Source organism: Pipistrellus kuhlii, unplaced genomic scaffold, assembly GCF_014108245.1.
Source record: "Pipistrellus kuhlii isolate mPipKuh1 unplaced genomic scaffold, mPipKuh1.p scaffold_m20_p_15, whole genome shotgun sequence".
NCBI classification, from domain to species: Eukaryota; Metazoa; Chordata; class Mammalia; order Chiroptera; family Vespertilionidae; genus Pipistrellus; species Pipistrellus kuhlii.
The window spans coordinates 4,861,533-4,883,848 of NW_023425460.1; the positions used below are offsets into that span (position 1 = coordinate 4,861,533).

The 22,316-nt window shown below is 46.6% G+C and overlaps 2 protein-coding genes across 11 annotated transcripts in view; one reads left to right on the plus strand and one right to left on the minus strand.

Moving 5' to 3' along the window:
- Window positions 1-7,261: 7,261 nt before the first annotated feature.
- Window positions 7,262-16,824, minus strand: RPS24 (ribosomal protein S24). Of its 7 annotated transcripts, XM_036438099.2 has the most exons (8): window positions 14,555-14,641; window positions 12,986-13,051; window positions 12,684-12,893; window positions 11,057-11,167; window positions 10,933-10,935; window positions 10,424-10,441; window positions 7,840-7,861; window positions 7,262-7,343 (listed from the first exon to the last, which is right to left on the minus strand). In XM_036438099.2, exons 1-6 carry the CDS (start codon window positions 14,555-14,557, stop codon window positions 10,436-10,438), a joined length of 399 nt encoding a protein of 132 aa, XP_036293992.1. In that variant the 5' UTR covers window positions 14,558-14,641; the 3' UTR covers window positions 7,262-7,343; window positions 7,840-7,861; window positions 10,424-10,435. The 7 variants fall into 7 exon arrangements, with proteins under 7 accessions (XP_036293992.1, XP_036293994.1, XP_036293993.1 ...); XM_036438101.2 differs by lacking the exon at window positions 10,933-10,935 and having other exon boundaries at window positions 14,555-14,640; XM_036438100.2 differs by lacking the exon at window positions 10,424-10,441 and having other exon boundaries at window positions 14,555-14,640.
- The window catches only part of POLR3A (RNA polymerase III subunit A), a 45,597-nt gene continuing 39,961 nt past the window's right edge, over window positions 16,681-22,316 (plus strand). For 3 of the 4 annotated variants that reach the window (XM_036438093.2, XM_036438094.2, XM_036438096.2), the window contains exons 1-5: window positions 16,682-16,862; window positions 19,455-19,590; window positions 19,847-19,984; window positions 20,583-20,754; window positions 21,153-21,307. In XM_036438093.2, coding sequence (XP_036293986.1) covers window positions 16,819-16,862; window positions 19,455-19,590; window positions 19,847-19,984; window positions 20,583-20,754; window positions 21,153-21,307 — 645 coding nt within the window. In that variant the 5' untranslated portion in view covers window positions 16,682-16,818. Of the gene's footprint in view, window positions 16,863-19,454; window positions 19,591-19,846; window positions 19,985-20,582; window positions 20,755-21,152; window positions 21,308-22,316 lie in introns of all 4 variants that reach the window. The other variant, XM_036438095.2, reaches the window with a different exon arrangement.

A 22,316-nucleotide genomic window follows, 5' to 3' on the forward strand; every position in this document is an offset into this window, starting at 1 on the left:
GTCAGGAGGGGCCCAGGTTAAGGTGAAAAGCCATCAACAAAATAAAAAGGCAATGTACTGAACTGGAGAGGATATTTGCAAACAGTATCCTGGGTAAGGGGCTAACGCCTGAACTGTACAAAGAACTCACACAATTCAATAGCAAAAGGGCTGAGGGACTGGGGGAAAGTCACCTGACCCCTCTGCCTGGTGGTCTCATCTGGAAGCAGAGAAAACGCAGTGCTACCAGCATGCACAATGGAGGTACTACATCAGAGGCGCTCCCTCCCCTTCTGCCAGGAGACCTGGAGGCAAGGGGTGTCCTATTTCACATTTCCTCCCCAAGTAGAACTGCCACTCTAGGGTGTTTGCCTCCTGGTTGTGCCATTTCTAACCAAACTCCCTGAATCATCGTAGACAGTAGGAGCCAACAGGGGCTGGAGCAGTCCTTCTCTCTAATCCCCTGGCTCTGTGATGCACATGTCTGCAGCTTTCTGAAATCACAGTCCCAGAGACTAACGGCCCAGGCAGAGCGGCCAGGGTGAGGTACAGGACGCCAATCCCCGGATTAATGAGGAATGCTGAGGCCCCTGGCTGTCGCAGCCCCTCCCTCTGCGCACTGTATTTTCAGAAGAAATATACACTGCAGCTCAGAGAACAGGGTGTAAATCTTTCCTCCCGCCAAGCAACGCAGAACAGAAATCTATAGAGGCAAATCCTTGATGTCCAAAGATGTGGACTTTTTAAAAATCCAATTTGCCAGGTTCCACCTTACTGCCTTGCACCAGTCCCTGCCGAGGCTAACTTAAAGGGACACGGGAGACAGATGCTTGCAGCTGGCCTTGCAATCCTCAAGTAGGACGGGTCTATCTCCTCCTCAATCCCCAGGGAAGCATTTTCTCTGCATAGAGCAGGGGTGGGGCACATCCAGCCCACGGGGCCGTGTAAGGCCCACGACATCATTTGGTCTGGCCCTGCCAAGGCACAAGAGATGAGTTCATTAAATGCTTGACTAAATATAGCAGGCTAATTTTTAAGTTGATCATTTTGTAAGGCTCATGTTATAAATACCCAAATGGCCCTTGGCAGAAAAGAGGTTCTCCACCTCTGACGAAGAGGAAGTGCAGAAAGCTACCTTCTCAGAGCCAAAACCTTATCTTGGAGTAGGAAACCAAGGCCCAGAGACAGGGTATGCATGAGACCGCGAAGTATGGCTGGGCACTGGTGAGGCTTGAAGATAGGCTTGTACCCATTACTCTAGTCCCCACCCAAGCTGTCCAAGAGCAGGACAGAGGCATGGCCCTGCAGGGAGAGCGCTGAACCAGGGCTGGCCTCGGGGATTCCAGCCGTCTTCCTCCCCAAGAAACTGCAAGCCCCTGGCTGGGCAGCTAGCTACCAGAGAATGCTGTGCGCGCAGGCTCTGCAGAGACACTGCAGCACGGCTGGGTGGGCATCACCACGCACATGTGAACAGCAGAAAGCCCTGCAGATTCAGCTTCCCTGTGAAGGCTGAATCCTATAAACAAGATTACCACCCCCATTAGACCTTCTCTAAGAAGAAAGTGACCTCTCCAGTTGATGTGGCACAAGGCTTTTTTCATGCTTCTGCAAGGGTACAGCCCTGACAACAAAGCAGGCAGCATCCAAGCCTGTGCCCACAGCGCCCCCTCGTGGGAGTTCGTGTGGCTTATCAGACCTCTTTATTCCGCCAAAGGGAAGGTATAGCCCTACCCTTCTAGTCCCCACAACTGCCTCTCCTGGAATGTCTTCCCCTCGATCCCCCTAGTTCATGTTTCTCAAACTTCAGCCCACATCGGAATCGCCTGGAGAACTCGTTAACATGCAGGCTGCTGGGCCCCACCCTCGATTTCTGATTAGTTCTACGATGGGCCTAAGAACCTGCATTTCTAAACGTTCCCAGTTGCTGGTGCTGCCTGCCTGTTCAGGACCCCTTTGGGAGAAGCACTGCCCTACTAATCTCTCTGCAACCATCAAGGCTCAGTACAAGCTCCTTAGAAGTTCCACGAGTGTCCAGAGATGTGTCACAGAATGTCCAAGTTTCTGTCATTTTGACCAAGTGCCTTAACCTCTTTGAGCCTCAATCTCTGTCTATAAAATGGGGATAAGAGCCCTTTGCTTGTTTCATTCAGTAGATAAGCATCTGCCTACAGACTGAAGAGGCCTGATTTGATTCCAGTCAAGAATTCATACCTGGGTTGCAGGTTTGATCCCCAGTAGGGGGTGTGCAGGAGATAACCATGAATGATTCTCTCTCATCATGGATGTTTCTTTTCTTTTTTTCTTTCTTTTTAATTAAATTATCTATGTACATATTTTAACATTGCCCTCCCCCCCTACATATACTCTCTCTCCCCAGAGTTTTGTGTTCATTGGTTGTATTTATATGCATGTATACAAGTCCTTCGGTTAATCTATTATCTCCCCCAGATCTCCCTACCCTACCTGCTGTAATTTGACGGTCTGCTTGTTGCTTTCCTGTCTCTATAACTATCTTTTGGTTCATCAGTTTATAATGTTCTTTATTATCCATAAATGAGTGAGGTCATGTAGTGTTTCTCTTTCATTGACTGGCTTATTTCACTCAGCATCATCATGGATATTCCTATCTCTCTCTCCCTCTCCCTTCCTCTCTGAAATCAATAAAAAATATATTTAAAAAATAAGTAAATACAGATTTTTTTAAATCCTATATAATAAAAGCCTAATATGCAAATCGACCAAACGGCAGAACAACTGGTAGAACAATCAGTTGCTATGATGTGCACTGACCACCAGGGGGAAGATGCTCAATGCAGGAGCTGCCCCCAACCTGCAGGCCCCAGGCTGGCCAAGGTAGGTGCCAGTGGGGGTCCCCTCAATCACCTTGCCAGTCGCCCCACAGATCAGCCCTGATCGCCTGCCAGGCCTAGGGACTCTACCCATGCACAAGTTTTGTGCCTCGGGCCTTTAGTAAATAAATAAGGATAATAGTAGCTCCCTCATAGAGTAGTTATAAAAGGTAAATAAGATAGTTTGCATAATAGGCTTACTATGTACTTGGCACCTAGAAAACTATTTTGCTGTCATCGCAATTTTATTAGCAGAAGTAATAGTACTATCACTGGTTATGTGCCAGCTTCTTGTGGCCAGAGACCAGGTTTCCTACTTAAAGACACACAATTCTCATAGGCAGAAGGAACTTTAGACTTTTCAGTTCAGTTTCCCTAGCCTAGCTGATCAGCATCCCAATCTGGAAGTTGTTCAGCCTCAGATGCTTGGGCTCCTGGGACCAGGGGCCCTGGGCATTTGTATTTTGAACAAGCCTCTACATGCCAGGCTTGGGAATCACTTCTCTAGCCCTTGTATCTCACCTAGACAGGGAAATGGAGGCCCAGAAAAGGAAGTCCCCTGCCATTCCGTGACCCCAACTGGCTGGAAGAGGGGTGGGGATCAGAAAGTAGATCTCTAGATGCCAGTCTAGCCTTTTCCCAAGCTAAACTGCATGGATGCCATCTCAGTTACCCCTAACCTCCTGCGCAAATCCCCTCTCCTGCATACATGGTGAGCAGCCCAACAGCTCAAATATCTCCCATGCCGAGGAATGCCACGTGTGCCAAGGACACTCAATCCATTGTTGAGCATCTAATTCTCCAACAGGTTCCTTCAACCACGTTATTGGAGAGAAATCCTTGGCATACAGGTCCTCCCTGACCCCTTCCCTGATGAGCTCTCCTATTTCATTTCCCACCAGAACCTCGCTTGTACCCTAATGCCCAACCAGACCATAGACAGTTTGTTGTTCTGGGGGTCTCACTGCTGCAATATCTGGCCTGCAGGCGTTTAAGGGTGAGTGGACGTGCAAGGTCAAATGAAAGTGTGGGAGTCTGCTGGCTCCCTACTCACACTGGAGCTCTAGAATTCGGGAAAGCCTCTGCTTTGTCAGCACAAACGAGTCAAAGTGGGATGCCTCTGTACTCTGGCAGCCAACCTGAATTCTATTTTTGAAATGGAATTTCTCCTACCAGAGATGCATTGTACAAGCTGCTGGAAGCCACCCGTCACCGCAGGGCCTCCGGCTCACTGATAAGAAAATGCCTACCTGCGCTGTGCTCCCCACCCTCCCCAATCCGGTCCCCTCTTCCCTCAGCAGAACGACTGGTATTGCCTCACACCATAGCTGCCTGCTCTTCCCAGCCCCGTGTTCCTTCCCACCTTTCATGGTGCCACGTGGGACCCCTGCTCCTGTGTCCAGATCAGACCCCGTGTCTTGCCCCACTTGTTCTCTCAGAAGCCAGCCAATACCCAGCCCCCCTGCACTGATGCTCTCGCCTCTGGATCCCTATGACACAATTTAGCAATTACACACTGTCTGGTGCTTCCTGTAAGGAGCAGAAGCCAGGCCTTAAGACTGATTCAAGTTGCTAAAACCACTGTGAGCTTCGAGGGAAGGGACTGCCTCTTCATCCATCTCCCAGGACAGGGACTAGCACACAGCTCAGTAATAAATGGGGAATTCAGTCAGCCATCTAACAACTTGTTCAATGATCCCCTGGCAACAGACACCTTGCTGAGCACATAGTAGGCATATAAATCATGAGTCTTATATACTATTGTATGTCCTGCAGAAAACAGCTACTCAATATTTGAGTGAATGAATAAATGCTCAACCAAGACTCTGGAGTCATACAATTGCAGTCCAATCTCAGCTCCATCACTAAATTGGTGGGACTCAAAACCCTCTCCAACACGGTCTGGTGGTTATTGTGCAGATTAAAGGAGGTAATTTATAGTTAACAGCAGCTGCCTTGACTCCAAGAGTATGTTGTATTTAAGATGTTGCTTTTCCCAAGCCAAGTGTGGCTCTCAGGATGGGCCCTGCCAGGGGACAATGCTGCAACCTCACAGGATTGGTTGCTGCTGCTGTCACCCAATCATCCTGTTCCCAGCGGCTTTGTGGCGACACCACACACATATCCTCCGGGCTGCCCCTGAAGCCCAACTCCTCCACCTCCACCACCTCCTCCACCCTTCTATCACAACTTTGCTTGGAGGCAGGGCTTGGTTGCAGGAAGCCACAGATTTTTGGAAAACAGAATCTTCCTTAACCATGATAAGATTATGGTCATTAATCTAAGAGTTCTGGGACATCACAGAGAAGTTTTAACATGAAAACACTCGAGTTGTGAAAAGATCCTTCTCTGCATAAAGACTAGAGAACAGGAATGCGGAGGGTGGCCAGGGAACTGCAGTTACTCAGGAGAGGTGTGTGCTGGTGCAGAATGGTGTGGATTTTACACTTTAGGAGCTCAGTTGTAAAGAATTCATGGGGAGTTGGATTCAGGACAGCAGGAGATGCAAGGAGAGCTATCAAGGGGCAGGGGAAGAAGGGGGAAGAAGGGGGAAGATGGTGCTTTTAAGGAGAGCCAAAAATAATCAGCTTTCAAGAAAGAGTTGAGCATTTAAAGCTGCCTGATAATCTGGCATGTGGAGCTACAAAAGGAATTCAGGGGTACAGTTCTAAAGCAAGCTATAAAGTACCCCACTCTTCACTGGACTCCAGCCTTCTTCAGAACCACCTCTAGCTTCTCTTCTCACCATCCTCCAAGGACTCCTGCTACCTCTCCCCAAGCTTCAGACCACCCACCTGTCCGTACCACCACCACCACCACCACCACACTCTAGTAGCAGGTTTGAGGGGGAGATGTGCTCTCCCTATTAGTAAAAGCAGCCTTGCATTTTTATGGAGGCTTTCATTTTTTTAAATTTATTTTATTAAATCATCATCCATATCTTACCATTGCCCCCCACCTCCTCCCATAAATGCCCTCCCTTTTATGGAGGCTTTCAAAACCTGTTGACAGTTTGATTACTGTGGGGGCCAAGGAAGTGCTACATCTCCAAGAACCCTGAAGTTCAGTAACACAATTGCCCACAATTTAAAATGAATTTCTGCAACGACTTGCTTCCAGTCACACTTGCTTAGCACGTTTCAAAGATGTATTATTGCGCATCAAAACCATCTCGAGTCAGGTCAGCAGAGCAAATACCCTTGGGAGGCCCAATTTAAACCCAATCAGGGGACCAAGTGACTTGCCCCCTCAGCTGGACAAGGTGGGAGCATGCAGAGGGAACACAAGACCCCAGTAGACGAGGGTGCAAACCAGCTGCAATAGTGGCCATGTGAACACGTGTCCTGAGGCTTGTAGCCTACCTGTAAACCCTTCCAACTGCCCCAGGCAGGCAGGGCCAATGGATACTTGCGGATATTTCGTGGATAGGAATCTGGATCTTTATGTAAAATCAAAATGCTCTGCATGTTCAAAAAAGCTTACAGATCAGGACAGCCAATTTGTGTCTTTCACAACATCCAGCCCAGCCATAGTTAATCACAATTTCCTTCTCCAAAGAGGCTATGGCTACTAACTACTCTCCCTGAGAACATCCCAATAACAAAGCTCTACAGCCCTGGCTAATGTGGGTCAGTGGTTAGAGTGCTCATGCACCAAAGGGTTTCTCTTCTGATCCCCAGGGTCCTAATCCAGGTGCATGCTGGAGGTAACCAATCAATGGGTCTCTTACTCTGTTTCTGTCTCCCCTCCCAGCCTAAAAACCAATGAAAAAAATAGCCTTGGATGGATTAACAAAAATCCCCTACTCATAATAAACCACTCACTTATCCCATAAGCATGTACCTGCAACACACAGGTAACTATTTTGATAGATCCTAGTCAGGATCAATAAAAATGTGACCTAATAATTTTAATTTTCATGGAGGTCAGCAAATCTTTTCAGTAACAAGAACTAAGCAGGATTCTACAAAACAAAAAGGAATTAGATTTTAGGTGGTTCTCAGAAACACACCAACCGCACTGATGGCAAATAGTAAAATGAGCACTACGCACTGGCCCTGCATGCTCCCACGCTGCCCATCCTCTCAGTGTTTCCCAAACTTTTGACGTATGTGTACTCCTGTAATTTTCGTAACGCCGAGTACCCCTCATACTCATGAGAACATATTGTAGAATTAGGCGCAGCTAAGCACGGTGCAGTGCATATCCCCACCAAACTCTTCCCGTACCCCTGGGGGTATGCGTACCGCACTTTGGGAAACACTGCTCTAACGGATGTCTCTGTGCTGTTAAACGGAAGGATAAGCACCACCCCATCATACCAAGTTTTCAGCAAATTAGATTAATGGAACTTGTGAACTTGGTCTGCAATCTTAAGCCTGCTAATCAAAAGACTAGTTATACTCCCAGTCAACATCAAACAACCAGACACATAAAAGTTTATAGTTTATTAGTTCTCTCACAAAAAAATCTGCACAACCATCACAGATAGTCACCGAAGAATCTTTACTCCTTCTGTAAATCAAAGAAAATAAAACTTAGTTAGCAACTGAACTGTATGGAATTTTAAAAATTCAAGTTCAAAGTCATCAACAAACTCCAAAATTAATGACATTCATGCAGAACAATTATTAGTAACCTAGAATCATGTTAGGTTTGTATGAACACAACACAACATAAGCATCAAGAAATAAAACATTGGGAGGGCAGGTGAAGGCATAGGCGGGGTGGGGGATGGGGAGGTTGGAGGAAGGTACTACTATTTATAATGCTTCAAACAATAAAAAAAAACTTAAAAAATAAAACATTAAAGTTAGAAAACAAACAATGAGTTAAATATTTCTAAATTTTAAAAACAAAGCCATGTCACTATTAGTATTGTATTTAAAACACAACTCTTGAGCACATTTATAAATCTACTTCTACATCTATTTTGCATGCTCTACTTTTAAATTACTGTGTCAGTAAATGAAGTCTAGTGCTCTAAATGAAAAGCTTGAATCATATATACCTGTTGTTCAATCTCCAGCTCACTGAATCAGTGGCAAGGAAAGAAGGAAAAGGGAAGGGGGGAAGAGATATTCATTAATAGTCCCTTTTTAAACTACAAAATAATCTGCATTTAAGTGCATGCAATCAGATACCTTAAAGACGATCATTTTGCTCTTTGCAGAATGTATATAGAACACTCCTTAGACACACTCACTGATTTTATTACTCCCAATTTTTGAGAATCCCTTGCCTGATTACTCAGGCTCTTATGCAAACAAGGTGGCATAATGACTTTACAATGAAGAGATCAGTATAATGGTAATCCCAACCCAGGCTGCCACTGCCTTCTTATGATGGAAGTAAGCATACCCAAGCCCCAGGCCTTCTGCACTGCCTAGCAACATTGTGCTGAGCACAATCGACAGACTTGGTGATCATCCCAGTCTAAAGTCTAATTGAGCCATAATAGGAGAGCTCTAAAGGATCAAGCTAAGTGTTTTAAAACTTGCCTCAGCTCAATACTTAAAAAGCCACCATTCACAGCAAAAGTAGTGCAAATTAGTATTAAGAGGCAGAATTTAGCTAAGGTAAAAATGCTTCGAACATGAGAATATTTATTCCTTAATTTATAATAACTCATTGCACTCAAAAGGTAAAAAGGAAATACCAATTCCAATACCTAAACAAAAACTAAAACAATAGGAACACTAATATGCCTTTTTTTTTTTTTTTTTTTAGTAAAAAAAAAATGTATGTGTTTGCTCGCCCTCTTGGGGTAACTCAGTTGACTGAGCATCATCCGGATACATCAAGGTTGGGGTTAGATCCCTGCTCAGGACACATACAAGAAGCAACTATTGAATGCAAAGATAAATGGGTCAATAAATCAATGTTTTCTTCTCTCTCCCTTTCACCAATAAGTAAAAAGAAAATGCACATGCTCATTTATGCATTCATTTTCCAGGTGGCTTTTCAGAGCAGTGCTAGTGAAATGATTGAAGTACAACTTGAAGTAGGAACAGTGATGGCTCAGGTCCCCACAGGCGGCCCCTGTGTACCTGTCACCACTGAGCACTAACACGAGACTCAGGCTAAATGAAGAAAAAAGAATGTTAATCATCCTTCAGATCTAGATCAGAAGACAAATACATTGACTGATTTTTTTCTGCAGAAATTCTGTCAGCTGGTAAAAGAGTGGCTCTAAGTGGCAAGTAGCTCCTCTGGCAGTTTGTCAATGTTAGCCATGGCACTGGGAAGTCAGTGATCGGAGTTCTGTGCAGGCAGAACCCGTTTAATGCCTGGTCTGGGGGGAGAGAAGGTGAAGTCATAGCACACAAGCCAGTGACCACCCATTTCAGAATCCTACTACTTCCAGCCCAGGCTCAGCCATGTTACAACTGGTTTACACTGCTCAAATATGCAAAATGTGTTTAAAATCGGGTAAGGGAACATTCTGACTAAGTATGTGTGGGGAAAGCATATTCATTAAAGGTTTTAATGTGAATATGCAATTATATTGAGAAATTTTTAATTAAAAAAATATATTCGCCCAGCTGGCATGACTCAATGGTTGAACACTGGCCTATAAACCAGGTCATGATTCAATTTCTGGTCAGGGCACATGCACCGGTTGCAGGCTCAATTCCCACTGTGGGGCATGCAAGAGATAGCTGATCAATGACTCTTTCATCATTGATGCTTCTGCCTCTCTCTACCTCTCCCTTCCTCTCTGAAATCTAAAAAAAATTTTTTTTAAATATCTATCAGCTCTGGCCAGGTAGCTCAGTTGGCTAGTGTCGTCCTGATACACCAAGGTTTTGGGTTTGATTCCTGGTCAGGGCACATACAATAACAACCAACGAATGCATAAATAAGTGGAACAAATCAATGTTTCTTTCTCTTTTCCCCCCATTCCTCTGTCGAAAATTCAATAAATATAGAATTTATTCATCAGATGAAAAGTTGGGAGTAAAAAACAATGGCATGATAAAAGGCAGCTTTGAGTGGATGATCCCAGGACAGAGGCTTTGCCAACTTTCCTGGGCCAGTTTATTACCAGAGCTGCCGAGGATGGACCAGTCTCCAAAGTCCCAAAGGAAAAGACTGCATAAGTGGAGAGGACACTTCCCAAGCCTTGTGTTAAGTGAAGCCATTTCCTGAGTATGTAACTTTCAGACACACAGCTTTCCAAGTGAAGTTAAAGGGAGCCTACTAAGTAGGATATCTACCTTCCTCCACTTCATACCATTAACATGCATTTTTGAATTCCCAAAATAAGCGTGATTAAAACCTTTCCTCCTTTGTTCACAGTACAAAGTATCTTAAAGCATAGCAATCTATAATAATAAAAGCGTAATATGCTAATTAGACTGGATGTCCTTCCGAACCAGGGCTGTGAAGAAAGCCCAGGTCCTGGGTGCCAGAGGAAGCCCGGTGCTGGTAGCCGGGGTACGGAAGGACTACTCCTGCACGAATTTTGTGCCTCTAGCGGTGTTATAATAAACCATACTGTGAAACTCTGCTGTTCAAAAGCCAACATGCAAAGCATCAAAGCAAACTCAGTGAAGATGATGCATCCCACACCGTGCTCAGAATCTCTGTACCTGCCAGACACTTCATTTCTGATGAACAAGAAATCCAAGATGGAAAAGGCAAAAAAAAAGTTCACAAAACACACTTGATTATTTGTTAACTTAACAACCCAACACCTTAATTCAACTGTTTAGAATTAGCTAGGCAAAGCTGGTAAAAAGCTGCTCATCATTAAAATCACTTAAGTCTTGGCTAACTGGAGAGGTAATTCAGATTTCAGCTGCCTCTCCAGCATGCCAGGAAAATGAGGGCCACATTGATTCAACTGCCTCTTAAACCCAGTTGTGCATTTTAAAGTTCAATCTCAGAAAACTAGATCTGCATCCTGGTGAGCCTGTGCCAATTGGTAAAATGAGAACTCAGGATTGGGCTTGCAAGGTGCCCACCAGGGTGCTCACTGAACCGATGTGGCCCCCGGGGGGTGCTAATCTGTGAGCTGTGGCGAAGCTACTGTGGGAGAAGCTACTCTACTGACGTGGTGTTAAGATACTACATTAGATAGCTTCTCAAAACACATTACCTTCTGCAATCCCGAAGAAGTGGGAGGGAAGAAACATTAAGAAAAATTATTAAAGAAAAAAAACTTTTTCTAGAAACTAAAGACCTGCAGTCGACACCTCTGTATTTTCCTTGATGCACCATACCTTTTTGCCAGCACCAACATTGGCCTTAGCAGTCCCCCTGACTTTCTTCATCCTGTTCTTGCGTTCCTTTCTCTGTTTTCTTGAGGTCTTCTTCTTCTCATATAGGCCATGCTGAAGGAAAAAGGAATGTATATAGATTATTTGCAAAACATCCATTACCCACTAATCTAGTAGGAAAACCACCAAGCTGGAGCTCAAGAAATGTAGCTTCCCAAATCAAACTTTTCAAGTGCATTTAATACTTCAACAGAAAGGGTCTGAAATTAAGAAACAATGAGTACAAATAACACAGGAAACAAATGTTCACTCAACACTCCCTGCAAGTTAAGTTTGGGGGGTTCTGCTATTATTGTCCAGCCTTGAACCTACAGCTAACAAAACTGCACCCGCCCCCCCCCACACACACACACACACACTTGCCTTCTCTTCAGTCTCTTCCTTTTAATCTCCAGATTTATTATTCCCATATGACAAAGGAGCCTTTTCCATGAGTTCCACCCACCCTCCATGGAGACTGCTATAATCTACTCCTCTTCACTCTGCTCACTTTTGCACTTACTGTTCCTACTGCCTAAAACGCTGCTTCCATATCTTTACAAGGATCTCAGCTTCAGTGTCACCTCAACACCTCCCAGCACCCAGTAGATAAGAGTGCAACATCTACCAGACCACAATAATTTCCCTCACAGCTCTTCTCTAAGAACATTTACCTAATAACAAGGAGGAAAAGGGCTTAAGAGGATAGCAAAAAAAATAAATAAATAACAATCCAGCCCTAGCCAGTTTGGCTCAGTGAATAGTGTTGGCCTGCGACCAAAGGGTTCCAAGTTCTATTCGTCAAGGGCATGTACCTGGGCTGCAGGCTCCTCCCCTGCCCAGGCCCTGGTGCTGGTGCTGGTGCGTGCAGGACGCAACCAATCCATGTTTCTCTCACACTGATATTTTGCTGTATTTCCCTCTTTTCCACTCTCTAAAAATCAGTGGGAAAATATCCTCGGGTGGGGGGGGGGGGGGGGGAGCACTGATCCCCTTGCTGGTTTAGTTTACTACCCAAATACTACTCTGGCTCCTGGCTACCTATGGGAGTTAAGTCCAAACTATCATTTGGTACAAAGGATCTCACTCTATTTGGTAACAACCTATCTTTCCAAACTCACCCCCACTTCCAGTTCCTATCTCCAGGGAAAGTACTTTACCTGCCCTTCTAGACCCAGCTCAAAAGCTATCCCTTGCAATGCTGCAGACTCTACCTCTGAACCCCCATGCTCTCCCTGTTCCATTTCAAATCTTCTCTTAACCCCATATTTTCCGGCGTATAAGAAGGCTTTTGAAACGAAGAAAAGTCAACCGAAAATCGGGGGCAAAAGACCAAAATTGCACAAAAATTACCTGCAGAGCTTGATGGCAAAGTCTTTTCTTTGAAGTGGGGGATAGTCTTATACAGCCAATATAGGCCTAAACCTGTTTTAACTGTAAAATTAGGGGGGTCGTCTTATACACCGGAAAATACGTTAAGTCTGAATGTTGTCCCTCCCCAGACTGCCTGCTCTTGCTTATTTTGCTGTACCCACAATACAATGCTACTGAAAAAGGTCTTCAGCAGCTGTAACAAAATGAAGATACCTACTCGTGCAAGTCTGTGTTTGGGTTCATTTTTCTTTGCGTAATCCAAGGAATCATAAATCATGCCAAAGCCAGTGGTCTTGCCACCACCGAAGTGGGTTCTGAATCCAAACACAAAGATGACATCAGGTGTGGTCTTATACATTTTGGCTAGTTTTTCCCGAATTTCTGTCTTGGGTACTGTTGCCTTCCCAGGGTGAAGGACATCGATGACCTAAAAGGAAATGTCAAGTTTAGTATTTATTATAATGTAACACGTCTTTAAAAATGGAGAATTAACCAAACCTTAATGTGCCCCTTCCGTACCATTTGCTTCCGCTGAAGTAGTCTGTTGGTCATGAACTTCCTGGTCCGGATGGTTACCGTGTCGTTCTGAAAATATTAACACTAGTTAATAAAACTACTCAACCTTTTCTTGGCCTTGTGGTCATTTCCCAAGATCTAGAACTGTGCTGTCCAAATTAGTAGACACTCACCATGTGTGGACAGTTAAATAACATTTAAAATGCAATTCCGGGGGGGGGGGGGGGGGTGCCGCAATGGTAAAATATGTACAGATAATTTAATTTTAAAAGTTTAAGAATAAATAAATAAAATGCAATTCCTCAGCTGCAGGAGCCACAGTTCAAGTGTTCAAGAGCCACAGGGACTCAGTAACAGGAAAGCTTCAGTATAAAGAAAAAAGGCCCAAATTCCCATCTCCTCCTAACCCACTTCCCACGGTGCGCCTAGCTCACAGGACCCAAACACACAAGCAAAGTACCAAGAAAAGGCAGCCAGCAGGTGCATGTGAACCTGCATTCCTCCCCTGTGGTTTGGGAACCACCTGGAGCATGGTATCAACCTCTGCATTACGGATACTGTGGTCCCAGGAATACCTCCTTGTGGGGGCTGTCCTAAGCATTCTACTATGTTTTGGTGGCAACCTTGGCCTCTAATCACCAGGTGCCCAGAGCATCCCCACGTCCCAGTTGTAACCAAAAACGTCTCCAGATTTTGTCCCCTCTGAGGCAAAAGTCACCCTCAGTTGAGAGCATTCTCTGGAGGAAAACTCACCCAGTGCTCCAGTCACCAGCATCCTGCACCAACCTGACACACGCTGCACTGCCTGCTGCCAACTACCTTTCTTCAGTGACCAACTCCACGGCCCATAAAGCCGGGTTCTCTTCCGAATGGCCCAAGGACTCTCTTAACTACCAAGGGGTGTGGACACTTAGCATGTTTACACTGTAATAATCTTTACCAAAATGATGGGGAAGGGGGATGCTTTCGCATTACGTCTGGTTGCTAGATTTCCACGTGTTTGAAAAACTACACCAAAGTTCACTTCCAGTTTCTAGTTATGAAAGTCAAGGGCCAGGGGGAAAAGGCTCGTAAAGTGGAATGAACTTAAAAACAACAACAACAAAAAAACTGGTGCCGACCCTTTCGAATGATGGCCCTAACTAGTCACAACTTGAGGATGCTGCATCTCTTCCCAGGCAGCAGTATCCCCAACGCGTAAGGAAAGGACCCCAGCAGCTGACAATCTTCTGGCTCACACATGACAGCGGTCTCATCCGCCCCAAGCCGCCTATCCCACATTGCGACTACTGCCCCCAATCCTGAGCTTTACGAAGCCAACAAAGCAGCAGCCGCCGCTCCCTCCTTCCTTCCTTCCCCAGGCCCTCGACTCTGACGCCCGGCGTGTCCGGATCGGCAGCGCAGCCTGGAAACCCCGCCGGCGGCTCCGGGGCACTCGGCAACAGGCCTCGGTCCGACCCGCCAGGGAAGAGCAGCCGGGCTCCGGGCGGCCGTAGCGCAGACGCGGGGAGCGGGGGGACGAAGGATGGCTCAGATATGCGGCGGATGGCTGCGTGAGTACGGGAGACTCACCATGATGAAGGTTTAGCTTCCAGCAGCCAGGGAGGAAAAGAGAGCCGCTCTTCCTTAGCCAATCATATCAACGCGTACGGAAGGACCCCGGCGGCGCCGGCGTGGGGGCGTGGCCATACCGCGAGGCTGGCCACGCCAATGCCGGATTGAAAGTGCCTAAGGCCCCGCCTCATCCATCTCTGGCCACACCCAGAATCCTGAACTAACCAATAGGGAGACGGAACAATTCAGCGATTACTAGGTTTACTTAAGCACGTGTTCAATTTCAATTCAATTCACTACTACCTGATTATCCCTACTTAAAATGTCTGTAAACCAAGTTATAGTTTAAATGAACTCCAGCCAAGGATAAATACCGTATTATTTCACTTACATGTGGAATCTAACGAACAAAAAAATTTGAAACATACTCATGAACGCAGAAAGCAGCTGGTGGTTGCCAAAGGGGAGGACTTGGCAGACTGAAGAGGTTAAGAAGTACAAATTGGTAGTTACAAAATAGGGAATGCAAAGCATAGATAATATAGTCAGTATAATAATAAAATGGTAATATGCTAATTAGACTGGACGAAGGCGGGAAGGAAGCCCTACTCTTGCACAAATTTCCTGCGTTGGTCCTCTAGTATAAAATAATAGTTCATGTAAACTGTTATTGAAAAATAAATAAAAAGAAGAAAATTACCTCCAGCCGAGTTAGAAGTTGGTAAAGCTGAAAGACATCGTATGTCAGTCTCCTCATTTTACAGCTAAATAAACTGCAGAAACCCTGACTCAAAACCTTTGCTATTTCAACTGCTCAAACTACTGTTTAGATTTACTGCTAATTAGCACTTTTGTGAGATTCTGTTGATGTTCTCCCCCCCACCTCTTTCTCTCTCTCTCTCTCTCTCTCTCTCTCTCTCTCTCTCTCTCTCTCTCTCTCTCTTTCTCTTTCTCTCTCTCTGTCTCTCTCTCACACTCCTGTCTGTTGATGTTCTTATTAAAAATAAATAACTTGCCGAAACTGGTTTGGCTCAATGGATAGAGCGTCGGCTTGGGGATTGAAGGGTCTAGGGTTCAATTCCGGACAAGGGCATGTGCCTTGGTTGTGGGCATATCCCCGGTAGGGGGTGTGCAAGAGGCAGCTGATTGATGACTCTCTCTCATCGATGTTTCTAACTCTCTGTCTCTCTCCCTTCCTCTCTGTACAAAATCAAAAAATATATTTTTTAAATAAATAAATAAATAACTCGCACTAGCCAGTTTGGCTCAATGGATAGAGCGTTGGCCTGGGAACTGAAAGATCCCAGGTTCAATTCTGGTCAAGAGCACATGCCTGGGTTGTGGGCTCGATCCCCACTGGGGGACTTGCAGGAGGCAGCCAGTTCATGATTCTCTGTCTTCGTGGATGTTTCTATCTCCCTCTCTACCTCTTCCTTCTTCTCTGAAATCAATAAAAAATATATTTAAAAAAAATAAATAACTTTTTTTTTGGCAAATCTTAGTTCTCACAAAAAATTAGCTTTTAATGAGTACTTGCTTGGTGCAGAAATTTAGTTATTCAAAGTGAAAGAGACATGTAAAGATAAAGAATTTAAGTGTGGTTGTTCAAAGAGAAGCATTAGGAAAGAACTTCCCAAAGGTTATTGCAGACCAGGAGACCAGGATGCAGGCTTTGAGGGTAGCTTTCCTGTATGCTTCAGAATAATAAGAATAGTTCATATTCATTGAATGATTGCCTGTTACATTCTAATCACTTTTACTTTCATTATACCACTTACCCATCCCACCAACTCTAAAATTAAGGCACTGTGGGGTCAATTGAAGATACAGCATCGACCTGTAAACCAGGAGGTCACAGTTGGAATCCTTGTCGGGTAGAAGCTCAACTCCCAGTGGGGGGAGGATGGGTGTGTGTACAGGACGCAGGCAATCATTCTCTCATCATCATCATTGATGTTTCCATCTCTCTTCCTCTCTGAAATCAATAAAAATATTTTTTTAAAGAAAAAAAAAATGCAGTGCCTACCTCCCTGCAATTTCAAGGAGGCGCCACAAGATGGCAGTGGGTGTAGAACTGAAAACACCGGTGTTCCCTGCAGCCTCTCTTGACAGACGGCCTGCGAGTAGCGGAAGCGGAAGCGGCCACGTGGGACGCTTTACGGTGGCCGGGAGGCTGCCGGGTTGTGTCTGCGGGGTCTGGAAGCGCTCCCCGGAGGAGTGGGGAACCTCGTTTCTCTGATCCAGCTCCCCGAGCGTGGGGCGCTACCCCGGCAGCCGTCACCATGGTGAAGGAGCAGTTCCGGGAGACGGATGTGGCCAAGAAAATGTAAGATGGAGCAAGGCTGGCTACAGAGGGAGGGAGAAGGGGCAGAGGGGCCCGAGGCCAGGGGTCCGGGTCTGCAAGGGGTTGAGGTTGGAAGGGGCGGCTGGGAATCAGCCGAAGAGGTGGGCAGAGGTCAGATCCCGGTGGGTCAGAGAGTCCTGACCCGGAGCGAGCACGTCTGCACCGAGGGGGCTGCAGGCCGGGTTGGTCCCGGGCTCGGGCGGAGGGGCGTGGGCCTGGGCGGTGCGCACCCCGTGGGCGCAGCTCGAGCTGTCCCGAGGCCCGGCTATGCTCCCTGTATCCCCGCGATGCTCCCTGTATCCCCACGAACGTGTTGCCTCTGCAGCGCGGGGAGCCTCTGGGCGGGGACTAACCCCGGTCTGGCTGTGGAGCGCAGGACGGGGGGCAGCAGTGCCCCAGAGGACAGCCTTGTCGGCTAGAGGCTGCGCCCCCGGGATGGGCAGTCTCGGAGGGGAGGCTGCTGTCCTGGACTGCTCCCCCAGAGCTGCTTGAAGAGGCCGTTGCCCGCTCAGAGCACCCAGGAGAAAAATGAAAATCACTCGGCCTGGCAGCAGGCACTTAACGAGGAAGGCGCTATGTGCTCGGGCCGGTGGATGGGCCTTATAGATGGGACGGGGATCAAGACCTCACTGCCAGTGTAGTTGCGGAAGGTAGACAAGGCAGCGCCGGCTGGGACAAGGGCAAGGGCAAGGCTGGGCCTAGGGGCTTCTGATTGCGCCAAATGTGAAGGGTTCAGGCAGCCTTCTTCCAGGACCATAGGGAGGGATAAGGTGGGTGATGAAAAGGAAGCATGGTTCCGGAGTCATCCTGCAGGCAGTGAGGGACCTCTGAAGGTTTTCACTAAGCAGGGGAGAGGCTGGATCAGAGTTCTCCTGAAAGGTCTGGTCATTCAGAGGGACAGGATAAGGGGGGACCCTGGAGGCCTGGGCAGGGATCTGGGCAGGGGATGATGGCCTGCACTGGGGTACTCCAAAAGGGTTTGGGTCAGGATGAGGAAGAGAGAAATGAGATGGCACAGAATTTCTTGCTCGGGCAGCTGAGTGGATGGTTGCCATTCCCCGGGATGGGAAAGTGTGTCTTGCCTGGATGAACCCTTCCAGGCTGTCTCTCCCAGTTGGCCCTGGCCTCTCACACCCACCCCAACCCCCATCTCTATTCAGATGTAATCTCTTCTCACAAAGCTACCCCAGTGACTGTTAAGATGCAAATTACATCCCTGACACTGCCGCTTAAAATCTTGCTGCAGCTTCTGTTGCACTAACATTTAAATTCCCTATCATAGGAGCCCCATGTGACCTCTCTGGCTTCATCTTGTACCGTTAGCTTTCTGTGCTCTGGTACACAGCTCTCATTCAGTTCCTTGAAAATGCCAGGCTGGCCAGGTAGCTCAGTTGGTTAGAGCATCGTCCCACATAGGTTGCAGGTTTGATACACAGTCAAGGCACATACAAGAATCAACCAATGACTGCATCAGTAAATGGGACAACTAATCTCTGTCCTCCTCAAATCTAGAAATAAGATAAAACATCTGTAGAAAGAAAGAAAATGCCAAGCTTGTGCTGGTCCTGCGACCTTTGCCCTATTATGCTCTATTTCAAATGCTCAGCCAACGGATCATCTTATTGCTGGCTCCTTCTTATTCAAAATTCAGCTTAAAAGTCAATTTTACACAGAAACTTCCTGACCACACAACATAAAGTAGGCTCTTTAAACTCTACCCCTTCACGTCACGTCACATCATTTCATTCTCTGCTTTTACTCAGTTTTGTGGATCAGTTTATTATCTGTCTTGCCTACCCTGGACTGTGAGCTCCATGTTGGCAGGGAACCTTGTCTGTCTGATTTAATCTGTGCTCTCAGCTCCTCACGATGGTGCCTGGCACATTGTAAACCCCCAATTTGAGGGGAGATGAATGAAGGAACAGATCTGAGGGAGGAGGTCTTGGGGTCTGTTTTACAAGTGTGAGGTGAGTCTGAGGTGCCTGTAGTGCATTAGGCATGGGTGTCCAGAACAGGTGTCTGTGGCCTCCAGATGAATAGAAATACCTGGCCTACAGCTAAAGGTTAGACAGACATTAACATCTACTCAAATGCCGGGATCACTCAGAAGGAATGTGTAGAATGAAAAAAGAGGATGAGGGTTATCACCCCAGGTAGGAGGAGATGCCAGTATTTAAGAGAAGGCAGTAGAAAAAGAGACCACAAAAGCATCAGCCAGAGAAGGGAAGAAAGCTGCGAGTATATGGTGTCGCCAAAGCCATGAGGAGACAGCATTTCCAGGCACGGAGGACGCACTGCAGCTGGGTAATGCTGCCCCTGGGTAAAGGAGAGTGCTCTCCCTAGGTTTAGCAACCAGCAGGTGACCTCGGAGAGCCCCACTTCCTTTGATAAAGGGGGAACAATTCCAGCAGGATGAAGGGTGCTTACCAAGGAAAAATGAGAGCGGTTTCAAAATATAATAATGGGGGCGCAGAGCCTATAGGGGTTGGGAGGATATGGTGGCTCACAGATGGAATCACCGTTTTTTGGTAAGTGGTTTTGATGTAATTGCTCCCCTGTTTCTTTTCATGCCAGAAGCCACATCTGTTTTGGAATGAAGTCGCCCGAGGAGATGCGCCAGCAGGCGCACATCCAGGTTGTGAGTAAGAACCTGTACAGCCAGGACAACAACCACGCCCCCTTGCTGTACGGGGTGCTTGACCACAGGATGGTAAGACCCCCACACCTTCCGGGTTCCTTGTGTTTTGACTTGCGGGTGAAACTGGTGCCTTTATCGCACTGGTAGAAACCAGGCCTCCTTCCATTCACCCTGCTCCCCTGCACACACATCCCAGGGCCTCCAGCCTTCGGCCAATTGGATGGGAGTACACTTTAGCTTCCCATGTGATTCTGATTCTGTGAGGACTGGTTCCCGCTTTGCTGCCCGGCAGTCCTCATTGATGACTGGCTGTGCTTTTTATCCAAAGGGTACCAGTGAGAAGGACCGCCCTTGTGAGACCTGTGGGAAGAACTTGGCTGACTGTCTGGGCCACTACGGGTACATTGACCTGGAACTGCCTTGTTTCCACGTGGGATACTTCCGCGCCGTCATAGGCATCCTGCAGGTAAGTGCATGTGTGCTCCTCTCCCAGGCATGAACTTAGTTACCAGTTAGAGTTAGAGACATTGGAGTGGTCTTAGGAGTTGTGAGAGGTGGGAGACACATCTAAGGGAAGATTTTTATACCAAACGCATAATATTTTATCTTCAATAAATAAGTTGCTTAAGTATTCTCTGTTTCTTGAACTTCCTTGAGTAAGTGGTAGTGATCTTCTATAATAATAAAAGCGTAATATGCTAATTAGATTGAACAGCTGGGCAGCCTTCCAGACGAAGTCTCGGCTACCAGGGCCGAGGCAGAGGCAGCTGCCTCATCTGCGAGGGCCGAGCCCCTTATACGAATTTCATGCATCGGGCCTCTAGTGCAATGTAAAAGATGGTAAAATAATAATTCAAGTCATAAAGAATGACAAAGAGATAGAAGTTAAAGATCCTACTGGTCAGCTCTGATGGCCAGTTTCCTCATGAGCCAGGGCTGCCTCTGCAGATTTTCTTATAGGTCCCTCAGTGCATGTTCACTCAGTGTCCTGGCCAGGCGTGGGGTGCCATTTTAAAAAGAAGGCTTTTCATCCTCTCTTATCTGTTTTGTTTAATTTTTAAAAGATGATCTGCAAAACCTGCTGCCACATCATGCTGTCCCAAGAGGAGAAGAAGCAGTTTCTGGATTATCTCAAGAGGCCTGGCCTGACCTACCTCCAGAAGCGAGGGCTGAAGAAGAAAATCTCTGATAAATGCCGGAAGAAAAACATCTGCCACCACTGTGGCGCTTTCAATGGTGAGCAGAATGCAACCCTTTCCACTCGTCCTCTTCTGTGTAGCCTGTTAGCTTTATGCAGTGTTTCTAAGTCAACTTTTTCTTTCAAATTAGGCTATAGAGCCCAACAATTGGTGCACTATTTTTGTTTTGTTTTTGTTTTTATCCTTGTTCAAGGATATGCTTTGGTTTTTGTTTTGTTTGTATTGATTTTTTAGAGAGAGAAACATAGATTGGCTGCCTCCTGTGCACATCCCAGCCAGGAATCAAACCTGCAACCTTTTGGTGTACAAGTCAACAATCAACTGAGCTACCGGGCCAGAGTGCACATCTCATCTTTCATTGCTGAGGAATTTCAGTAACCTCAGGGCAGCCTAGCTAATAACCTTTTATGTAACCTTAGCAATAAATTCCTACAGGTACTGTAAAGAAGTGTGGTTTACTGAAGATAATTCATGAGAAATACAAGACCAACAAGAAAGTGGTAGATCCTATCGTATCGAATTTCCTTCATTCTTTTGAAACGGCCATCGAGCACAACAAAGAAGTGGAGCCCCTTCTGGGGAGGGCACAGGTGAGTCTGCTGTGCAGGCCTGCCCTCTGCCTGCCTCCCCTGCCCCACTTGCTCTCTCTGCTTCCGCTGAAGTATCTTATTTTTACCCTGCTCGGAGCTTGATTAGTTCGTAGTTCATATAGTACTATCTACAATAGATACTATATAAAGCTAACAAATGAGTTGAGTGGCTACTGAGTTCCAAACTCGATGAGGTGGGGGAGCATTAGGAGCTGCCACCACTGGGTCTACTCTCAAGGATCCCACAGTGTAGATGTGTAGGTAGCCATTCATCTGTGAAATAGGCTGCAATGCTGATTCATAAGAATGGCCAGGACGGTGAGTTCAGTGAGAAATCAGGAGGAAAATGTCACTTTGGACTCGGTTAGGGAAGATTGCGGAAAGATGTGCTTCCATCTGGTGCAAATGCTAGTGGGCTAAGAGAGTCGAGCAGAGAGCTCGGGCTGTGCAGCTCACAGGGTCTAGGCTCACTGAGGTGGGGGCTCTCTCTGAAAAACCAGGGAGCGATGGAAAAGCACCTTGTGTTTAGTGACTGCTGTCACGCACCGACACTGTTCTTTAGAGTTCTTTAGATGGATTAGCTCACACAGAAGGAGGATTATAGCTTTGAATACGCAAAAGTTTGTTCTTGTACAGCTATTGCTATCTACTGATGATTGTGTTATTTTCCATACAAACAGCTGTAAGCCTGCTTTGCCCCACCTTGTACTGGTACTTAATCCTCACAATAAACTTCCGGGACGGCATTGCCCAAGAGGACAGTGCGGAGGGAGCAGGAGCTCTTGCCAAGGCAGCTGGCTTGCAGGCCCATAACGGCCAGCTGAGAGCACTGGGCAGGGGCCTCCTGCTCGGGGGCGTGTGGTGCCACCGAAAGCTTTGAGCAGGGAGGGAATGAATAAATGGTGAAGTTTCGAAACATGGCTGCTCTTGAAAAGACACCATGATGAAAGGGAAAAAGGGATTCTTTTTCGGGGGGAGGATGTGGATTGGAATAGCTTCCTTCTTCCCA